General features: G+C 38.0%; 2 protein-coding genes across 3 annotated transcripts in view; one reads left to right on the plus strand and one right to left on the minus strand.

Annotated features, from left to right (window-relative positions):
• The window catches only part of UBAC2 (UBA domain containing 2), a 106,289-nt gene that overhangs the window by 46,888 nt on the left and 45,155 nt on the right, over positions 1–14,246 (minus strand). The gene's annotated exons all lie outside the window — the stretch shown is intronic.
• On the plus strand, positions 1,786–13,506 carry LOC115350738 (G-protein coupled receptor 183-like). 2 transcript variants are annotated; one of them, XM_030036665.2, is made up of 3 exons: positions 1,810–1,891; positions 5,322–5,511; positions 10,048–13,506. In XM_030036665.2, exon 3 carries the CDS (start codon positions 10,085–10,087, stop codon positions 11,150–11,152), a length of 1,068 nt encoding a protein of 355 aa, XP_029892525.1. In that variant the 5' UTR covers positions 1,810–1,891; positions 5,322–5,511; positions 10,048–10,084; the 3' UTR covers positions 11,153–13,506. The 2 variants fall into 2 exon arrangements, with proteins under 2 accessions (XP_029892524.1, XP_029892525.1); XM_030036664.1 differs by lacking the exon at positions 5,322–5,511 and having other exon boundaries at positions 1,786–1,891.

Raw genomic sequence — 14,246 nt, forward strand, 5'->3', positions numbered from 1 at the left:
AAACACATATTGGCATTATTTTATAATGGTAAGACTATACTGAAATAAACATTTCCTTTAATATGAAGCAGTGGTACTAATGTCAGCCCTTGAGCAAAGACTACCACATGCCTGTGTATCTCAAGATTTCCCATTTCTACTACATATTTTTGCTGCTGGACAGGGAACCACATTGCAGTATAACTTTGTGTACATATGAAGCAAGCACCCTGTGCAATTTCCCTTTAAATAGTCTTTAATTCTCTTTACATCATTTAAAGAGATTCTACTCTGTGATGAAGCTGAATAATTAAAAAATAATTCAAAAACAAGAAAGGAAAAAAAACCAGAATAAGACCAGTAAGTACTCTCAAAGATTTTCTGAATCTCATGTTAAAAGATAAATGCCCCATAAAAACTGAGGAGCTGAAAGCCCTAGATTGAGCCCTTCAGCTCCCTGGCATCTAAGGGGAATCAAGCCATGTCTGCACTGGGAGTTCGGCACCAGAAAAATCAGTGTACAGTGCCAACTAAATGCTCCAAGTAGGCACAAAACTAGCTCACAAGGCTCTACTTCGTTCTGCTATAGCAAAAACATTTTCCGTAAGACAAGGTACATTTAGTAAAGTTTAACTTTGTGTCATTAGATCTGCATTGACTTTAGGCTTTCTGATGAGATGGACATGCTAGTTGAGATCATATGTCTGCACATCTCCAACACTACAACGTCAGCAAAGGTTTATACCGTGAACACAGCCCTACCGTTTGCAAAGAGGCATTCTACCCACCATGGGTTGGACACATCATCATGCCTACTTGCTGGTTCTTTAAAATCAGGCCACTAAATGAGGCCACTTTAAAGATAAATAGTCCTTTGCAGTCATGAACGATCAGTATGAGTTCTGGGGGAAAATCCCAGGTAACTCTCAACCACAGCCTCTAACAGCAAACGACAGGGTTTTCCATCTATCTCTGATCTCCAAAACCCTCTTAACAAACACACAATTTAACTCTTAGATCAACGTTCTTTGCCCAGAAACAATGTTATTCCAGGTAACAACGGGTTACCTCACAATTTGACATCCCATTCCTTTCCTATTCCCTAGCCGCCTATTCTTATCAATATCATTTTAGGGGAATCAGATATGTGTTTTAAAAGCTCTTTATCTTTAATGTGTTTACCTTACATGTGTATTATTATTACTATTATCCTTGCTCAGAATGCCATAAATGGCTTACAAAGGCACACATCCTCATTAATCTCTCAAACCACCAGAGCTCTTCAACTCCCTTACATATTTTCAAAGGGCATTTCTGTAAAGCCTCATCATTATGATACTAAAACAGTGCTGGGAATGTACACAGGCTGTCGAGATGTCTGTTTTTACACAGTATCTCAGTATGCCTCAGTTCTGAGGTTTGCTTGTGCTCTGTCAGATTTGATCACTAAGAAGCAGTTTTAAAGCATGTATCGATCATACAGTTCTTTGCTACAAACTAAATTTAAGTTATTTTTAAATGCACATGGCATATAAACAAAGTTTTTCACTCAGGGATTTTAGTTGGTCAACAGTTAGTCAAGCAAACCTCGGGGTAAAGTCCCTTCTAAGAAAGTCAGTAATGCGTAACTTCAGGGGGGAGGCAGGAGGGTTGTTTCTAATTACTCTCTTTGAACAGACTAATTGTAAAAGGATTAAAAATAGATGCTTTCACATCCCATAAAACAGTAGGCAGCAAATCGAGACCAGCATACAAACAACGTTTTTTTTTTAAGCACTTGAAAAAAACCTACCCCTCCCACAAGAAACTCACGTCATCAGTCTTGAAAACAATGTGCAAGGGTAAACTTTCGCAGTCAAGCCATCCTGCTAATGCCCTTAACTGCTCAAAGGATCCAAGAAGCTACAGATATGTAAGTACAGAAAAGAATTAACTTTTAAAGATTTTTCACTGAACAACAGCAAACAATTCCAGAAAGATTATTTCTTTTTTGCACTATACTGAATATTTTCATGTGGTAGGAAGGATAAATGATCTTTGGATGGGAGACAAGGCTCGTGGAAGAAATTCTGTGATATTTTATGTTTACACATTAATATGCTGCCAGTTAATTTTTATTTAAAGGATCTGTTGACCCACAGCATCAACAAGTTATTTCAAGTCCTTTTTTATAACACAGCCTTTCGGCAATCACAGGGAAACACTGGATAAGCTAATACAGTATCAAATTTTTTTAGCAATAGTAATTTAAATTATGCTAATGCAGAAATAACGAATGTACAAATAGTAAGGGAAGCATCTTAAGTCATTCACCGAACCTTGCAGCCTTAAACAAATCCATACTATGGTCATGAATGCATAGCTTGCTCTATCACATGTGCTTCTTGCCTATGAAACAGCCTTTACTATCAGCTCAAGAACTCCTCAGTCACTCTTCTCACGCCTAAATATTGCAACAGTATATTTTAAGAATTCAAAGTTTTACAAGCTAATTCCTCTTTTACCTTCTGACACGCATTTCTTTCAAAGTTTTCAGAAGGAATTCTTTTTCTGAATCACAATCACCAAATGTCTTTCTCCTTATTACTGATCTTCATGCCACAAAGCTGAAGAAATATTAAAAAGTGGTACGATTTTTATACATCTTCCCAATTAAAAAGGATCCATTTTTCCCATTATACTGGCAAAACAAGATAGACTGTTCAACAGACAATAACTCAACTATTATTTATCTTAAAAAACAGAGACGGCATGCATGCCTTTGAGCACAGAATACAAGAGATCTGTCTAACATTTTCATGGCTCCTCCTGAAGAGATGAGGGAACTGAAAAATTACCTGGCAATTAGTCTTTAAAAGCTCAAATCTCGTCCCTTTCTGTTTGAAAAATTGAGGAATCTGTATCCATGTAATGAATAATGAATTTAAGCTAGAGTTCTGAAGTTGTAATCCCTAAAATTAAAAACTGTACCTGTACAGGTCATATGAAAGGTGTGCATGTTTTCTAGTACTAAAATACAAATAATTATTTGACCCCTTTTTTCTTCTGCTTGTAGGAATGTAATTGTCAGCGGCTCAGCTTTTTATTTTGTTTAGTTGCTACATTTTAGGCTCTCTCCTTTTTACATTCAGTATACTTAGGCAAGTAAACCAAAGGAAGGATAATCATCTCTGCATCAGCACAGCTCTTCACATTAACATGCATCTTTGGCAGAGATGATTTATGTTAGTTCTCACACTTTTCATAGGACGGATCACATTTGGAAACAGAGATCTAACAGATAACAGCAAGACATGTACACTTCAAATGACTTCCACTTTTTAACTAGTTATGCAGCATTTCAACTCAACTTCTTTATTTCCATTTTGCTTACTGTAGCTGCTACTATTTTTAAGCGCCAAAAGTAACTGTCATACAACTTTTTAAAATCTATAGTAATAGATAAAAGCAGGACCATAAAGATCCCACCCACAGCGTATGCATCTGCAAATTTTGTTAAGCACTTAAAGAATATTATAATTCTTCACAGCCATCATTAAGACAATTTCATTCATGAAAGGCATACTTTGGATTCTCTGACACGTGGCTTACACATTTGGCTTTAGTACTCCAACGAATTTGGGTCTATACCAAGGAAGAATAAAAGCACTAGCCTGGAAACTCTCCCACCAAAATTAGCTGTGGGTTGTGACCTGGGGAATTCAGTCTTCAGGTCATTAGGCCTACTCGTTGTCATTTAGGACACAAAACTCAACAGCTTTTGAAAAAAGATAAATTAACATAATGCACTAGAAGTGTATGAGTATTAAAGTATTAGAAAGGAACAGGAAGCTTTAGGACACGCCTGCCTCTTGCCTCAGCTTTTATTAAACCACATGCAGCTCCCAAGCTGCCAATACATACACCTAGATATAGGTACCTTAGGTATATGTTCTTTCTATACTAACAGTGTGTTCTACTACGCAACTTAGCATGCACACTTTTTAACATATATAACTTAGTTGAATCAAACCTTTTTCTCTGAGAAAACACTCTGCAATGAAGATCACTTGTACGGTAAATTAGAAATTCAAACAGTTAGTATGACTGGTCAACAGAAAACAATTAATTTTAGAGATAAAGGTAAAAATTAAACCTACATAACCACAGCACTGCATATTTCCCATCTTCTACTGTTTTGAAACTGTAAGACTTAGACAGCTTAACACCTACAGAGGATTGCAAGCTTAGTAAATCCTCAGGTCAGGCACTGCAGGGAAAGAGAAATCTCTTTCCCAACCATTCCTTTTAAATCATTTACACTCTTTATGCGTACATAAACAACATTATTCCCCAATACTGTTTGTTAAAGAAATATTGTCCATCTCAAAGTGACTAAACCATACTATGTATAGAGCCAGGAGAGATCTTTCTAATGATCTGCTGTGCCTTTCCAAGAATTTAATTAGTATCCTTCTTAAATTAGCTACTGGACAGATGGACCAGGGATTCTTCTCCAAAGAATGAAAATTATGACGAGAGACAGACAAATCACACATTAGATTACAGTACACAGTTACAGCCTTCTACATGTTCCCTGTTCTGCTGAAAAGACAGATGGTGCTCCTTCAGCAAAAGCAGGAGATGAGAACAAGAAGAAAACTCATTTTGCATAGAGAGCCTTTATCACTGCTTGCACATAGTCCAAACCCATGTAATCTAAGGTTGCAACACTGCAATTGCTGGCTCATCATTTAAGTCTATGCTTGTTAATAGTTAAAAGTATGTAACATTATGATACTACATATAAAGCTTATCATACATGAACATCTTTATGAACCAGGGCTTTGGATTATGTAGCACTTCCAGACTGGAGCCACCATTCTGTTCGACAAACACCTTTTGCAGTGGGGACTCTGCTCTGAGCTGGGCTTTTGTATACTGCAGTATAAATGTAAAATGAATGAATGATGCTAGTCAAATGTTTTCACAGAAAACCAGTCTCCTAAAACAACTTATATTCCTTCTTTGATGAGATTACAAAATTGGCTTAAAAAGGCACCTGCACAGATTTCAGACATGCTAGATTTTGTAAGCAGCTTGACATGGTACTGTGTTTTTTCTTCCCCGAGTGGATACTATTGCTATCAAATATCAAGAGAGAACACAGAACAGACCAAAAGCTGGCTAGCTAACAAATCTCATCAAGTAATTGGCTAAAGAAAATATTTTTTTTCCATTGGTGGTCAGAAAGCAAATACAATGCTAAGACTTAAAAACAGCAAGTGAGAGAACAATAAAGAACAACCCGCACTGGTCGTAAGCCTGGACATAACATTAAAATTAATTTTAAACTCTCCCAGGCGTAAGGTCCTCCCAGCTAGAAGCAGAGAGCAATGGTCATGCCCCTAGACTGGAGATATCCTAGGAGACAGTGAATCTGAGAAGTACTCCAGGATCACAGCGAACTCACTTCACAAGCTTCCAGTGCAATGCCACACAACTCTATCTCGGATACCTAATCAACCGAGCAGAAAAAGCAGGGCCGTAGGGGTGAGTATGTTTCCAGGTACACCAGTACCAAGAGGCACCTGGAACCCCATTTCCTGTGTGGGACTAAGCTGAGGTTAGAACAGGCGTCACGGGATTATTTTGCCTTGTGATGAGACATTTGAGAACTTCACCTTGAATTGCCAAAACCGTGAGATTGTGTAAAGGGGAAAGGCTCAATAAAAACAGCAACTGCAGATTAGTTTTAGAGAAGTTTAAACAAGACACAGCCACATTTTTTAACAGGGAGGTTGACTGACCAAAAACTACAGTACAAATGGCTAATTTGCTTTCTCTTTGGTTCTCCAAATCAAGACCAAACAGCATTTTAGAAAATATGCTTTAAATGAAAAGTTAGTGGAATCCATAACAAATAACTAAAATAATAACATAACCTGGATTATACAGGAGGTCCCATTAAAAGAGTAAGTGGTCTGTGTCACTGAGCATCATGTGTCTGCAGACTCAGAAAACATAAAAACCTGAACAATCTTCTTTACAATACCAATATAAAGACAGGAATTTTAAATACTTTATGCCTTAAAATTTTGCATGTACCTCTATGACAAAAAAATGTGACAATGTTTTCTAAAATTATTAAATTGGTAAGGTAAATTAATGTTATCTTTTTTTCAGGTATATGCTTCAAAATAGTATCATTAATAAACTCAGAAAGCCACTGAGGAAGGGTATTTAATCCAACAACCTAGAGGAGCAAACATTTTGGTAGCGATTCTAGAGGGTAGCTTCAATGGTGCATCTGAATTTGGGACAGTAAATGGCCATGTTCTCATAAGGTATTCAGACACACAGCTCATTAAAATCAGTAAGAATTAAGTCCTGCTAGTCTGAGGTTTGCAGCAATAAGGAGGTAACATTCTTCATTTTTGCTCCAAGAATGCAAAACACACAAAAAGTATGCAAAATGGGCCTGTTGCTGTTTTTTCAGATGCATTCTGTGGAGGATGTCATATGCTTTGTATGCATAATAAATTGATCACTAAGGACTGCTGCCAAGAAATAAAGAGCAACCTGACACAAGGAATAGGATTAAAAAAGAAGTCTTGTCTTCCTTAATAGTCCAGACACCTTTTAGGAAGAAAGTGTCTTTTTAAATGCAGCCCTCTTCAAGATCGACAAGAATAGGTGAAATACCTGCAGAGGTGAATGGAGTTCATCCAACAACAGTAAGAGCTCAGATGTACAAAGAAGTTACCATAGCTCAGGTGATGTGCATAAACTTGATGGTAGCAACTTCATCATCTGTTTGGGCCCCAAACCAGATACAGTATCGCAGTTGTTTGTTTTTTTTAAATGAAATATATTCAGGTAATATAGCACCTAGACACCATAGTGACCGCTCAAAAATCCCCATACATACCTACCTATAGAGAAAATACTAACACTCATGTAGAGTATGATAAAATGTGCTCCCTACATTAACAGCCAAAATATTTGGGGGATAACAGAGGATCAAAAAGAACACTTTCCCCACCCAGGGCTGATTCCCACAGCAGGCAGAAGAGCCTGCGGACATCCTCTGTCAAGGAGCACAGCTTAGCTGACGTGCACGCTGCCCTGGAAGGCCCATGAGCTGTGGTCCTCCAGCTTTCTTCTCATCTGGTTGTGGCCAGTTTGTCCTGCCATGGAACTGCTCCCCACGTATACCCATGCTAGCACCATGGATAGACACAAACTCTCTCTCAGCTAGGACTACTTCTCAATATAGCTGTGGTTTTATGCGAGGGTGAACTTCCTATTTTGAGCAACAAGTTCTAGATGAATTTATTAGATTCTGGATAGAATGTATTCTGGATGAATTAAAGATCCGACTTCATAGCACAGAATTAGGTAACGTGCATTTTAGGAAATTCTACTCTTAATATTAAAAAAGTATTTCACTGAAATTATGGAATTTTTCCTAAACCACAGTTAAATGTGTTTGTATAATAGATAGTCTACATTTTACAAACATTTATAGAATGACAAATGAACGGACTTGACAATTATGCACATCATTTATGAACCAAAACTGTTACAACTTTACAGTGAAAATAAAATTATGCAGTGATATGCTGTAGCTAGCTACTGCAATAGAACTGTTTATCATAAATCTTAGATTATTCTTCCTTACTTATGTTTAAGAAATGATTTTACCTAAATTTCACGGAAGAGATGAGTGCAAGATAGATGTCATGCTGGGAGGGTGAACGAGTAATCAGAAGCACTTCAATAAGAGAAAGAAAACAAAATACCTCACTGACTGTTATCCAGGTGCCTACACAAAACCCACGCCATCTTCTGCAAAAAGCAGTCTGTTACACTTATATAAAACAAGAGCCACCCTACAGGCTTCTGTAAGTGAAAAGATGAAATTGAAGGAAAGTATACCAGAACTGTCCTCAGGGTAATAACTACTGCATTAATCAATCATCAAACACACTAACACCAAGATACTGTGAATGATGCAGATACAACTAACATAAAATTCCAGACTTTCTTAAGTCTGAACTACAGCTGGACTTGCTATTTACCAGTTTCAAACCACAAAACTCCCACTTCAGATTTGACTTCCAACCCTGAATGCAGTATTCCCACATCTTGACACATGGTACATACTTCACGGGTATCTAACAATCAGAACATTGTACATCTATCAGTCAGAAATCACTCACCTGTCTTTCCTACTGCCTGTGCAACACAGCAAACATACACTTACTGTATTACCTGGATGCTAAATTTCTTCCTTAAACATATGTAATATAACTCATTTATGTATTCTAATACACATCATCCACTACCCGCAGGTTTACTGTTTACAGAGAACCTTAGGCACCCCTCCTAACCTAGCCAGAAGTCTCATCAGACTTATAATACAGTATGTGTTGCAGGTACATTAGTTGTGAATAACTTGAAACAAGTAGGACAATTTCCTCAAAACTGAAAGAAGATACTAACCTTCTAATGCTTTCACAAGTTAATAAAAGGATAATGAATACTGTCTAAAATGCATAGCTTAAAACCCTTAAAACTGAGAGATATTTTCCAGAAAGACTTTTTTAAGGTACAACAGGCTACAGTTGTTTGTAAATATTGTGTGTTGAAAGGCAGATCCTCAGAACTAACCTAGACATTTTAATTAAAGGTACCAGATGGACTTAAAACTCAGGTTACAACAGCTTTTATCTCCAGACAGTATTCTGCATTAAAGCAAAAGCAATCTTGTTTTGACTGCTGTTTTAATCCATAAATGGTGCCTCCAAGAGGCACCATTTTGCAGAACAGCTGCCTGAGGAGTAATGTCAGATGCCCCATCCTTTCTGACATTTATGCTTACACTATGCAACTGTCAGGTAACAACACACCTAAGAAATATTTCGCACTGGAAGCAGTATCAACAGGATGGGGTCCTTTCTGTTTCTGAAATTCTACCAGATAATTTTTTATATTTTTAAGTCCCCCAAATCACTGCCACTTTGCAGCTCTTCCATGCTACTTCTGACTGTGCAGGTTAAAAAATTTCTAAAATCTGCTAAACTGACAATGTGTAAAATATTTCAGCTGGATTATCTCTCTTTTGCAGCACCACTAAAGAGTGATTAAAGTTGTAGTCTTAAGAATTTATCTATGTAACAATATTTGAATTAGATTCCAAAAGCCAATTCTTAAAACTACTGTTAAAAAAAGCTGAATTGTTATAATGCCAATATGATAAGAACACTGAAAAAATTTAGTTTCTCTAAACGATTTAAACCATCACAACGTGAATTGTTAGAAACAAAAATTCCCTAAAAATTAACTGAAACACATTTAAAAGATTTTGTCTGCTTGTCTGACTCTTGGGGACTTATGACGATCCTTTAACACGTGGTTTCTTCACACTCCTTTTTCCCCTCAGACTGCTTTAAACAGTCTCCCACCTCCTGAACATCTATAAACTTCACTTTCCAAATACATTACATCCCTTGTTTATTATTTTGCCTCCTGTCTGATTTTTTTCAGGAGAGAAGGAACTAGGATCCAGTACCTAAAGGGGGCCTACAAGAAAGCTGGAGAGGGACTTTTTACAAGGGCACGTAGTGATAGAACAAGGGGTAATGGCTTTAAACTTAAACTGGGTAGATTTAGATCAGATATAAGGAAGAAATTCTTCACTGCGAGGGTGGTGAGGCACTGGAACAGGTTGCCCAGAGAGGCTGTGGATGCCCCATCCCTGGCAGTGTTCAAGGCCAGGTTGGATGGGGCTTTGGGCAACCTGGTCTAGTGGAAGGTGTCCCTGCCCATGGCGGGGGGGTTGGACTAGATGATCTCTAAAGGTCCCTTCCAACCCAAACCATTCTATGAAAACAGAAAAGCCAAAAAGAGCCATCTTTTTGTTTGTTTTCAGAAGGACGTTTGGAAAGTATTTCACCATAATGAAGTTTCATTTCAGTTTTTTACAATCTTGCTTTTTGCAACAGAGGTTGGCCGTTGTTATGCAGAAGAAGTTTATCTATGTTTATTACAAAACGTTCCCTTTTGGTTTTCTTTTCATGTTAGGTCTACTGAGCTTCCTGCAACAACAGTGGTTACAGAAATGGACACTTTCACAGCTTCTCAGACAAACAGTTCCACCTGTGACTTATATGAGCACAAAGATACAGCACGGATACTACTGTCTGTCTTCTACAGCTCCATCTTAATTCTTGGGGTGCTTGGAAATGCCATTGCCCTCACCGTCATTTTTAAAAACAGAAAGAAGATCAACTCCACTACCCTCTATTCAACAAATCTCGTCTTCTCCGATCTCCTGTTCTGTATCGCCTTGCCTACAAGGATAGCCTACTACGCCCTGGGATTTCACTGGCCATTTGGAGAAGCATTATGTCGAATAACCGCTCTCTTGTTCTATATCAACACCTACGCAGGTGTAAACTTCATGACATGTTTGAGCATTGACAGGTTTTTCGCTGTAGTCCACCCCTTCCGATACAAGATCAGAAGGATTAAATATGCCAAGGGCATTTGTGTCTTTATCTGGTTTCTTGTATTTAGTCAAACTTTCCCATTACTTATACAACCAATGTCACAGGAAGAAAAAGAAAGGACTACATGTATGGAATATCCAAACTTTGAAAAAATAGCACATCTACCATTTATACTGCTTGCTGCCTGTTTAGTAGGGTACCTTATTCCCCTGGGGATTATACTATTTTGTTACTCTCAAATTAGCTGCAAACTTTTTCAAACGGCCAAGGAAAATCCACTGACTGAAAAATCAGGGATAAACAAAAAAGCCATCAATACAATCATATTTGTAATTATAGTGTTCATCATCTGCTTTACCCCTTATCATGTTGCAATCATAAAACACATGATTAAGAAGCTGCAGAATGAACCCTCGTGCACTGAAAAGAAAATTTTCCAGAAGTCACTCCATTATACCGTGTTTCTGATGAATTTTAACTGCTGCCTAGATCCTTTCATCTATTTCTTTGCATGCAAAGGATACAAGAGAACTGTAATGAAAATACTGAGACGACAAGTGAGTGTATCAATTTCAAGTGCTGTCAGGTCACATCACGAAGAAAGCTCACGTGATGTGGGAGAAACGCAAATGATGACACTTGCAAAATCTTCCAATGGAAAGCTACCTGAAAAATAAAGTCTGTAGTACACCACAGTGGAGCAAGCTTAAAAATCCAGGGTCCACAGTAAAAACTCTTAGTGCTCCCTGTACAGCAGCTTAAGTAAGATTCTGTTTTTCAGGATGTCAGGAAATCAAGGAGTGATGTTGGACTGAAAAAGAGTTGTCACAGGTCAGCAGGAAAACTCAGCATTATAATTTCCTACCTGTATCATTTTGACTGATCTCATTATTTTTTCCAGGAAATATGCACCACTGTGAATGTTCAAATTCCATACTGCACATATGTATGCCTGGATGTTAACTCAAGCAAAGACTTGATTCACAGTTTGGGTGTCTGAGAAAGGATTAAACTCAAATAGCTTACAATTCAGACTGACTACAACCAGAACATCTGAAAATTGCAAGACCTCTAGCTGAGCTTCAATTACAGCAATGGTTTTGTTAGTCAAGTCACACAAGGAAAAGAAATCAAACTTTGAGATAAAACGGACAATTTCTGTGCACACTTGACTATCACCAGTGCTGAGTTTATAGCCCTTTGGAGGTGAGACTGCATTTTATAGTATTTGGAGCACAAATGTCTTATTGGACAATCCACATAGATAACATTGTCAAATGTAATAGATGAAAAGTTAATGAACTGTTTGGTTGTCCCCAACACTTGAGTACCTCCTGTATGTTAAATCACTCATCTTTGCAAGGTGTATTATCTCTTTACTCCTTTTCCTAAAGGAGAACTTTTCTTTCTAGTGTGTATTGTAATGAGTCTCTACCCTAGTTGTATATAAATTATTTATAAACACAAAAAATAAGTTGAAGCAGGAGACTGTAATATGAAAACTGTACTGTTTCAGTTAGAACTGCAGTGATACAGGGTTCTTCAGAACTTCTGCTGAAGTCAGACATGGACACGAGACAAACATTTTGGAAACGGGAATAAATGTTCACAGTTGAAGCCACCAAAAAGTAAATTAATGGGTTAATTCTGATGGTGTGAGATGGCCACCTCTTTTTAAGCGCTGTTTACCTGAGAGATCAATAAAAGAGAACAGCAGGATTGGCTGGGAACAACAAGCTTTCCCATCACGCCTTCATACAGCGTAACCGGGATCCCTTTGGGCACACTGAAATTGGGCCAGCAAAGAGACCAAATGACTTAAACGCATCCTGCTGGAATCGGCTCAATACCAGTTGAGTATCCAGGATGCAAGCCCTGGGTTCCTGCTGTCGTGCCCTTCCGTCATGTGTCAGTTTCCTTCCCCCCTTCATTCCTGGCCCCCCGTCTTTTCTTTTGTCTTCTATCTTATTAATATACCTTTATCTGCCAACACAACTTGGTAATTGCACCATGAGGTTGTGATGGAAAAGGAAAATTAAAGAGCTCCTGAGAATTACTGGTAAAAGCTATGCCAGATATCATAATAAATGTTATTTTTTGCAGCTGTATCTCTCTGGCATTGAGGTTGTGCTGCAAGTCAGACAAACATAGTTACATTTGTCATCTTTGCAATTCCTTCCTTCCTCACGTGTTGACCTCCGCCTACCTGCAAACATGGAAGGGTCATATCTGAACAGCAGTACGGAAACATTAAATTAACAATTACTTTCTTATGGGAAAGAAAACGTAAAAGACCCTATATTTCATACCACTTAGATTGTCAAACTTGAGTTTCTAATTACAAAAGACACTATGCAACTAAAGAAAAACAGAGTAAGAAAAATAATTCTTAACAGAAGTTCTACTTAATTCTGTACGCTATAGCAGTTCTGTTCTTGTCAGCTTTTTTAATAAACTATTTTAAAATATTATTTAAGAATTTGTTCCTATTGGAGTAAGCAAATGATGACCTGAAAAAAACACCAACAGACCACTCATGAATACCTAGAAACTGTAGAAATAAAATGTATGTATTACTAACATCACACCAATACAAGCTCATTTTATTCTACTAATGTCTTCTTTTCAAATTTTGATATGTGTTTCATCTAACTGTGATTATAAAACCTGGAAGGCAAGAAGTCTTTTTTATATTTGTCTGTAAAATATATATTACAGCACCACATAATGCAGACACCTATTCTCTTCTAAGTGGAAACAAAGTGAAGATCTGTATTGAAAATCTTTCTCTATCCCTGTTTTCTTATGTTAGCAATTTTGTTATTTTCAAATTTAGACTTTGTTTTTCACAAACACACATCAACGTTCTCAACCAGCTAACTTTACATCAAAATACCAGTTTTGCTCTAATAAGCCTTAGAGTGTTGGTCCAGTTAGATATGGGTTTGAGAAAAGCTGGGTTTTTTTCTCCTTATTTTGGTATTTCTCAAGTGCTGAAGAAACCAATAAAATAAAAACCTTTAAAAGCTAATATAAGCTCAGCTTCCTGACAAGAGTCCTAAAGGCACAGACACACAGCCAGTGACAATTTATAGCTGTGGCAGCTGATGCCACTGCTTCCCCTCACTACTTGTCAGCGTGCACCCACGGCTCACGCACGCTCATATCAATGAGGACCCTCTTTTCTGTGTGCTTATCTGAAACTGCCAAAAGCAGAGGTGGTGGTTTCAGTTGGCCTGGGACAACTGCACTGAAGTCATTTAGAGAGCATCTGTCCTATTTCTTCTACCAGCTGTGCTGTGGGGCTGGTAGCCATCACCAGAGAGATCTAACAAGCTGCTGCATGGGAGCAAGGGAGAGCGGTAATATTGAAAACTTACAGCTGTTCTCCAACAATTGGTTGTCTTCAAGATGCCCTTATCCATTTATCCTGCTGGTACTCCTCCCCCAGTACTGTTTGTTGGAGTATTTTTACGACAGCAGTTACTTGTAGTGGCACACCTCAGGTCCCTCTCCTCCTGCGTGCCACACAGACATGAAAAAAGGGGGTAAAGCCATACCTGGCATCTCTTTTCCTCTCCAACACCGACTACATAATGGATGTGTCTGTCTTTTAAGACACGAGCATGCCATGCCACGCAACATGTGGCTGAAGCAGTATGAGCCCTGCAAAAGAAAATGAGCTTTTGCTTTGGCAAAAGCTTTTGATATATTCTAGGAAATGCCCCCTTCTACCTGAAAGGCTGGGAAATGGTCATACAGATCTGGAGC

This window comes from Aquila chrysaetos, chromosome 14 (genome assembly GCF_900496995.4).
Source record: "Aquila chrysaetos chrysaetos chromosome 14, bAquChr1.4, whole genome shotgun sequence".
NCBI classification, from domain to species: domain Eukaryota; kingdom Metazoa; phylum Chordata; class Aves; order Accipitriformes; family Accipitridae; genus Aquila; species Aquila chrysaetos.